General features: G+C 41.9%; 1 protein-coding gene across 1 annotated transcript; it reads right to left on the bottom strand.

The window, feature by feature from the left end:
• Positions 1-3,186: 3,186 nt before the first annotated feature.
• On the bottom strand, positions 3,187-8,631 carry Gprasp1 (G protein-coupled receptor associated sorting protein 1; the record flags this gene model as incomplete). The annotated part of the gene is given in 3 exon segments (XM_005411968.2): positions 3,187-7,909; positions 8,152-8,227; positions 8,556-8,631. A coding segment is annotated over 1 exon segment (4,044 nt). The 3' UTR covers positions 3,187-3,535.
• Positions 8,632-9,106: the final 475 nt, after the last annotated feature.

Raw genomic sequence — 9,106 nt, 5'->3', positions numbered from 1 at the left:
AATTCACTGGCTTTAGAATGTTAACTATCTACAAGTAGCTGAGCTGATAGAAAGGTGGACTGGCCTTTTTGGGATGCAGTTATAGTCCAAGTAGGTATTAGTATCTTGCATAGCTGTGGCAAGGTTCTCCAACAGACTCTGTATGCTCTGAATCAGTGTCCAATACACAGTACTGCCTCTCCCACCCACTGGATTCATGGCCTAGAAGTCAAAGGGTAGAAATGATAATGGTACCACTCACCATTACTGTAGTGAGTCTCTTGGAAAAAGGTTATTCCTCAATTATTAGCACTTTTTTGATGCTACTGTAGTCACTTCACAAATTCATTAGTTTTATTTTTATATTTACTGCAGTTTTTATTCTAATCTTTTAAAATTTATTTCTAATGATGGCTTTATCTCTTTATATTTCCTTCTTTGTACAAGTTGACAACTGTGATTCCTTGAACCAAGCATTAGTATTTTTGATCTTACTATTGTATGGCAAGAAAACTAATTTTATGTAATAGTATTTTAACACAAAACTTTCTGAACTTGTATATTAAAGTTTTCAGTGGGTTTCTTAGGAATTTTAAATACCAACTTTATTCATCTACAAATGTTTATGGCATCAGGAATCATGTTAACATCATCAGTTAACTTCAACAGTTTTCAAATGTCCTACTGATCTCTATCAAACCTAGAATGGCATTTTCTCTCAGCAGTAACAACGATGAATCTCTAATATATTTTCTTAGTACTTGTATCTTAAGGTTTTTATTTATGAATTAGAATAAATTGAAGTTTACTTTTATGGAATATATGTTATGGTATTTTTCTTTCTGCAGCACTCAATACCATTTAAAAATTGTGATAAATATATGACATATATTGTTTTTACCATTTGTGAATGTACAGTTAGTAATGTTGTATAGCCATAACAATTCACATAAAACATATTTTAATCCTCCTGAAAAATACCTGTACGCATTAAAGAATAATTCTTTTCCCTTTTCTCCCAGCTGCTAATAATGGGTATGCTACATCACATCTTAATAAATTCACCTGTTCTAGGTACCTCAAATATGTGGAATCACAACTTTTCTTGCGTCTGCCTTCTTACACTAAGCATACTGTCTTTAAGCCATGCTGTTATATCAAAATTTCATTTATTTTATGGTTAAATAATATATATGTATGTAGCACGTTTAATTTATCCATTCACTTACTGATGCCCCCCCTTTTGGCTCTTGGGCATAATACTTCTATGAACATTAGTTTAAAATATCTGTTCAGGTCCCTGCTTTTAATTGTTTTGGTGTGGAATTTCTGGGTCAACTGTAGCTCTATATTTAATATCATGAGAAACTACCGAACTGTTTCCCATAGTGTTCACTATTTTACATTTCCATCAGCAAAGCACAAGGATTCTCATTTCTCCTTATCTACACCATTGTGTTTTCAGTGCTTAAATTTTATTATACTATAGCCATCTCAGTAGGTGTGAACTTTTTACCTTTGAGAAGTAAACATTCTCCTCCACTGGTTAAAAGAGCCTGGTCACAGGAACCACTGTCAGTTTCAAATGACCACAGGTTGGCTGCAGCAGCACTGCAGTTTAGATGGCAGCCTTCTGCCTCTAGTGAAGATAGGTGAAAGGAAGGCTAGAGGAGCCAAAGCTTCTGGTTGTAGGACTGGGCCTTGCTCTTTACACATACTCAGCCTGGTAGGGACTTTCCTTAATACTTTTGGAGATGAACTGATTTTTAGTATTTTGTACAATGCTTGGACAACATATGAAAGAACACACACAAGGTCTTGAAAATTATTGATAAGCAAAGCATTCAATCCTCAATTTTCAACACCAGGATGATCTCTGACAACATCTGTAATGTGTACAGGGCCTTTGTCCTAGTTCCATTGTTTATATACTAGAACCAGGTGGAAAAAACTTTGTGCCCTGAGACAAACCAAAAATAAATCACTATGTCTGTCTCTTTTACTGAGTGAAGAAAACTTTGTGTATTCCCCCTTATAGTGGACTCTCTCCAATCCACTCTGTCCCTGGTTTTTGCTCCTGTCTGAACATACATTAACTGTTGTGAATGTAAGACACATTGTATGGAATGGACTCAGAAACTTGGGTAATTTCATATTTATTTTCTTTAGATAACCTTGTAGTTTTATTTGATAAGCCAGGTTTTTGTTCGTTTTTTCAGACAGGGTGTTGCTATGCAGTTCAGGCTGGCCTTGAACTCGCAACAATCCTCCTGCCTCAGCATCCCAAGTGCTGGGATTACAGGCAGGGGCCACCACGCCCGGTGATAAGCCAGTTTTGAGATTAGTCTTTTGTACCTTATTCCTTTGTCATTCTTTAATTATAGAATTTTTCACAATCAAGTAATACATAAATTGCCTGATGTTTCACTTTTATTTTTAAAATGGGACCACTCTTTCCATGCATGATACCACTAGTCTTTTTTTAAAATTATGAAAAGTATGAGTTATCCTAGTTCTTTTAAAAACCTACCCATCATCCCTTTTAATAGCTGTATATTCCCTTAATATTTGCAATGAGCGTCAACATGATTGAACCACCTTCCTGACTTTTGGGTGCTCTATTATTCTTTAGGCAACATTGAGAAATACCTATATTTTAAGAGCAAACTCCAGCTTCTCAGCTGTTCAAAACTTACATCACCCTCTATAGCCCTCAATTACTCCTTCCACTAAATTCAGGCAGATGGGTACTTCACTCCCACAAAACATTTTCCAACTCCATGCTTTTCAACATATCACCAGCTTCTTTCCTACACTTTAAGAGTCCAAGTTAAGTGAGTCCTTTTCTCTGAAGTATGCCCTGAATACCTGTCAGGTGTAACCTTTAAAATTAAAGATGAGAAACTTTCACAATTAACATATTGCAAGTACGATTATCAGTGAGTATTCACATCATCTTTACATCAGTTTTGTTTGTTTTGCAGTACTCGGAACTGAATCCAGAGCCTTTGCACTGAGCTACAACTTTACACTGAGCTATAAGCCCTGCCTTTCTTTTAAAAGACAGTGTCTCACTAAATCACCAAATTGTCCAGGATGGACTTAAAGTTTTGATTTTTCTTACCTTACGCTTCCCAGAGTGTTGTATTTATTGGCATGCACCACCATACCCAGCTTCTACTTTAAGTTAAAAAAAAAGGTTATTTCTGCTAAATTTAACAGAACTTTATTGAAACACAAACAAGAATAGGGTATCCACATTAGAACAACAATCAGAAGGATAGCTCATTTATGATGGCTCAGTTTACTACTAGAAGCTCAAATACTGAATATTATAATCTGGGCAACACAAATATCAACAAGTGTTCTTTCAGTTGTGATATTCAACTGGCATCAGAAAAATGATCTAGCTTACATAAAGATTTGTATAGCATCAGCATTAAAGAGGTACACTGCAACATACAGCTACTTGTGAAAACCAAAGCATTATTCAACAATCATAACTCACGAACATATCACGAATATAGTGACAATCAGATGCAAGTGATTAATCATACTAATTTTGTTGGTCTGCTTCAGGATTATTCTGATTGTCTATTTTGCTTTGCAGTTGCTTGGCAAGTTTCTCAACTTCGTGGAATGTAGGAATAAGGGACTCAAGACTAAAATCATCATCAGTGAACACTGTCTCTTTTCTGAAATTGTTACCAATATTCTCAAATATTTCAAGAACAATTTCAATATTGTCATTTGTCTCTTCCTTGTAAAATAAGCCCATAAATACTGACATTGCTTCACTACTGAGTAGTTCTTTTGTCATGACAATATTTTCAGACAAATTCAGTAGCATTTCCAGAACATGACATCTTGTTCTGACATTGCCTGTAGCTAGCAAAGCAAGAAAGTCAGACATATAATTGACAACCAGTGTGTGATAGTCAGTAGTAGTAGTGAGATGTCTAATTATCCTTAATCCAGACAACTGCTCAGGGGAATCCTTACGGTAAGCAAGGGTTTCCTCACACACTTGACAGACAAATGTCTGAATCATGTTTAGATTTGGGTAAGATGGAGCTGTAAGAATCATATCTTTCAAAAACCTTGTCTTAACTCTGGAAGATGGATAATCCAGCAAAGTTTCAATAAGTGAGACAACACCTGACTCCCGAATAAAATCTCGGGTAAATCGAGAAGCACTTCTCATACCCATTGCAATTTTACAAATTTCATGAATAAAAGGATCCTGAATTTTGTCCATTAATAAAAGGAGTTCCTCAAACTCTTCAGAATCAATTCTAAGTTCACACTGTATGCAGCTGCAGAACCAGCTCTCAGGCTCTGCACTCTTTTTGGCCCTAAGATGCTCTCGAGTTTCTTGGACTGACCGGTAGGATGGATCATACTGAAAAGAGAACTCAGGTTCAATATGATGTGAAGATGCTTGCTGTGCACCTTCTGCATTAAGCTCCACATTCCTGTTTTCCCCAAACATTTGAGAGAGTAGAGGTGCTGCTTCTCTTGGAAATCTAAAAGGGTTTAGAGAGGGGAAGCCAACTCTACTCCATGGACCGGGTTTGAACTGAACAGTGACCTCCTCCCAGCTCTGAGGTCGATGTGAAGGTTCAGGTTCCTCCTCAACTGAACCCCAAGACTCACAAGTGGCCCTGAACACAGGGTTAGGATTTGACTCAAAATGGGCCTCATCTCCCAGCCAGAACCAGGACCCCACTATGTCCTCCTCCTCCTCAGGTAATGTCTTAGACTCACAGCTGGTTCCATCACCATCATCTTGTGACCTGGACTCACAGGTAGCTACAGTTCCAATTTCCTTAATGGTTTTGTCGCTAGACCAGAACCAGGACTCAACAATCATTTCCTCATCATATGCTGGTTTTGGTACACAGCACATCCCTGCTTCTATACTGACTTCTTTTCTAGCACTATAGCAAGACCCCAAAATTGTTTTTTCACTTTTTGACCTGGCTTCATCTACTGCCTGTGACTCAGCTTCTCTATCAGCTTCTTTAGGCCAGAACCAGGACCCAACAGTGATTTCCTCCTCTTCAGTCCCAGTCTTGGACTCAAAGATATCTGCTGTAACTGTCTCCAGGCTTGTTTCTTGTTCCCAGAACCAGGACCCAACAATGACTTCCTCCACATCAGCTTTGGAACTGTACTTGTTGCAAAATCCAGACTCTCTAATAGCCTCCTGCTTGCCCCAAGCCCCCAAAACAGATTCCTCTTCAACTCCTAAGCTGCTCTCTTCTCTATCCTCAGTTTCTGCCTCAAGCCTACCCTCTTCCTCAGGCCAGAACCAAGAACCAACAATGTCTTCCTCTTCAGTTTCTGGTCTGGACTCCTTTCTGTCAGTAGCCTCCACAGTGGTATCTTTATCTTCTTTCCCAAACTGGGACTTGGTCATAATCTTCTCTTCAGTTGGTAACATGGCCTTCTGTCTAGTCTCACAATCTGTACTGCCATCTTCTACAGCCTGTAACCAGGATCCCACAAAGGCTTCTGGTCGTGTGTATTTTCTGGACCAGAACCTTGAATCAGCAGTGTCCTCTTCCTCCTCTGATCTAAGCTTCCAGTTTCCTCTATTGGCACGATATAAACAGGGTTCTTCTTTTACCCAGAAGCAAGACTTATTATTAGTATCTTCAGCTTCAGCCTTAAACTTACAGCTGGCACCAACTCCAAACTTCGTATTGGCCTCTTCTCTAGCCACAATCAAAGATGGCATAATGGCCTCTTCATGCTCCAGGCTAGACTTGCTATTGACTGCAGCCTCCTCACATGCATCTACTCTGGTCCAGAACCAGGACCCAAACACAGGATCCTCCTCCTCCTCAGCTCCTGGCACATCACAGCTGGCTTCCATCACAGAATCCATACGAGTCTGGTTTTCAGACCAAAACCAGGACAAAAATATTGTCTCTTCTTCAGATCCTTGGCTAAACTCTTCTCCAACCCCAGCCTCTATACTGACTTCTCCAGTCCATAACCAGGGACCTATGACTTCTTCCTCAGACTTTGGCCTTGATTCACAGCTGACCCCAACACCAGATTCTACACTGGCCTCATCAGTGCTCCAGAACCAAGACCCAAACATCGTCTCTTCTTTGGACTCGGGGTTGACTTCTTCACCAGCCCAGAACCAGGAACCAACAATGACCTCTTCATCACTAGCTGCTAGCACAGACTGAGAGGTGGCCTCAGCCCCAATTTCCATACTGGTTCTCTCCCCAGCCCCTAGACAGGAACTGTCAACAAGCTCCTCCTTAACTGCTGGTCTGGATTTGCTGCTGGGCCCAGTCTCCATACTGACCTCTTCTTCAGTCCAGAACCAACTACCAACAATGGACTCTTCCTCTAATTGTGGACTGGACTTTATGCTGCCCATGTCCATCAGGGTGGACTTTTCTGTAGCCCAGAAGCCGGTCCCAGTGAGGCCTTCCCCCTGTGATCTTTCTTCTGGTTTGATCCTGGTTCTGGCTTCTTCCTTTTCCATTGCTTGTACCTTGGGCTCTTTTTTGGTGTTACACCTTAAAAGTGTTTTACCCTTTTCTTCAGGCCAGAACCAAGACTCTTTTTTTATTACATCTGTAGATTCACACATGACATCAATGCAAGCATCTCGCTTGTGACTGTGTTGGGCCCTCTCATTGGTCTCTTTTCTGGCTCTAGGTAAAGTTCTGCATTTGGTCTTTTCTCTATCCCACAACCAGGATTTCATAGCATTTTCACACTCAGAACCAGAACTGAATTCAACACTGACTTCTTTCTTAGACCAAGACCTGCTATTGACCTCTTCCCTGGATCTGGACAAGGAACTGGTCTTTTGCTTAGCATAGAACCAGGATGCTTTAACAGACTCATCCTCGGAATCAGAACTACTTGATACAACATAAAGATCCTGTTTATTTTTGTGCCTGGAATAGTTAGTTGCCTCTTGTTTGGGCATGTGCCTGTATCTGGTACTAGCCTGTACCCTGTTCCTAGGATGAAATCTTACATTGACCTCTTCTTGACTCCAGAACCAGGAATTCACAGAATTCTGAGAGGGCTCTTGCTTGGATGATACAGGCCTGTGAAAACTCCAGGTCTCACTATCGGTCACCTCTCCTGACCCAAATGAAGGTTGGAATCCCACTTGAGAGTGAACCTTCTTTCCAGGAAAGCTCTCATTGTCTTTATTAACCAATTCTCTATCTATGAAAAGGCACTTAGTTTTAGCAACCAACTCAGATTCAGTACTGACCACTGGAGAGATTATGGCATTGGTTTGGGAATCTTGATCTGTCTTTGACATGGACTCAGTCCCAAACTCACTCAGGGCCCAGACCTGGGCATCATCTTTGGACCTTGATCCAGGTATCATTTTGACTTTACTCTTAGTATATACCCTACCCACTGTTCTTGCGTCAGTATTAGACCATATTCCAGGAATAACCTTGGTCTTGGTTTTAGGCCTTGCTCCAGTCATTATTTGGGTTTGGGTCCTAACCTTAGGTCTGACCACTGGAGGGACATCATTTTCTATCTCAGCTACACCAACAACCTCTTCCCCAGTCTCCTTTTCAAACTCTGTACCAGTCATGATACAAACTAGAAAAACACAAGTTATATATCCCTCAATAAATCATAGGTATAAGCACAGCTAGAGAATAAGCACAGGACTGTATTCTTAAGTGCTAATTTTTTTGGAAATTTAAACTAGAAGCTGTAAACCAAGACGTGGGTTGACAACCAATTCAGTAGTCACCTAATCACCTACTGAAAATAATATCACTCAATAATACACACACAGAGCGGAAATACAAGAAGGCGATGGCAGGGGAGCTGGAGGATTCCTGGCTGTATGCAGATCTGCTGAGGGTGGTGGGCAGCAGCAACTTCAGTACCACCAGAGCAGTCACTGGAGGTGGACCTAGGGAGAGACAACAAAATGGGTACTGAATCTCTCATTCAATTGTGTTGCCTCATGCAGAGACTGGTGCTGAGAGCTAGGCAGAAAAACTAAGCTACGGGGAAGTCTCTCTGTCCCTCTTGCCTGCTACAAAACAGGCATGGGGATGACAATGGAGGGGCACAGAAGCCCCACGATACGACCCTAATCACCCAGCTGGTCTCCACTACTCCACCCAAAGGTGAACCCACATCCATACAAACCTGCACTGGTGTGATGCAATTTCCACTCCTTTCTTTGTTCAGGTGGTATGAAGCCCTACAGCCGACTGCAGGGGTCCTACAGACAAACACACAGGAGAGAATGGAGTCTGAGTGCTCAGGAGACAGGCATGCACCCTGGCCAATGCAAATCTCTCTCTTCCTCAGTTGAACGGTCTCATTTCTCCCAAGGGTCCTGTCTCCTGCTGCCAGGTCTTCTCCCACTCACAGCCCAACCTACACCTACTCCAACATTCATAAAATATCTAGCAGAAAACAGACAGGGAATGCTGTGGCAATGTGCAAAGCTAGCAAAGGAAACGTTTCTGCGGTCCTACACCCAGTTGGGTCAAAGTCACCTGCCCCTCTTCGTCAGGAGCTGTGCCCTGCATTGCCCCCCTTCTCACCAGCCTCCAGAGATCTGAGCCGGAGCCTGTCTCCTCCTCTTGTTTTGCTGAAGAACCGACCAGCCTTAAAGCAGGCCTATGGGCAAACAGAAGAAAAGGTTGAGAGAAGTCAGGAAACACTGACAACAGCTGAGCCTGGTGCACAGAGCAACACCAAAGACAGGAGTGTCCACATCCTCTACCCCTTTCAAGATTTAGGGACGTGCTGCTTTAATATTCTCCTTTGATTTGGTCCCTGTTGCAGCGTGCCAGAGGTAAGAAGCCTTCTCTTGACTCCATCCCTCTTCCCATTCCTTCCACCTCCAATTCTGATGATTCACCACTAGGGGTACCACCCTCCTTACCCTGTGCAGCATAAAACGGGAATGGCATAGCATCTTCTAGAAAGCCTGTTGCGAAGTCTTAGCTATGACTCCCTCATCGCCCCCTGCACACGCCCATCTTTTCAGGCCCCCAGTCTGGGGCGCACGACGTGTGGGGGCGTAGGGACAACACCTGCACCGTCCTTAGGCAGGGTAAGGTTAGGAGGCAACACTGGAAGCCTCCTCTGC

The sequence above is a fragment of the Chinchilla lanigera genome, unplaced genomic scaffold (assembly GCF_000276665.1).
Source record: "Chinchilla lanigera isolate Chin_1 unplaced genomic scaffold, ChiLan1.0 scaffold00147, whole genome shotgun sequence".
In the NCBI taxonomy this organism is placed as follows: domain Eukaryota; kingdom Metazoa; phylum Chordata; class Mammalia; order Rodentia; family Chinchillidae; genus Chinchilla; species Chinchilla lanigera.
This window is presented reverse-complemented; position numbering and strand designations above follow the sequence as displayed.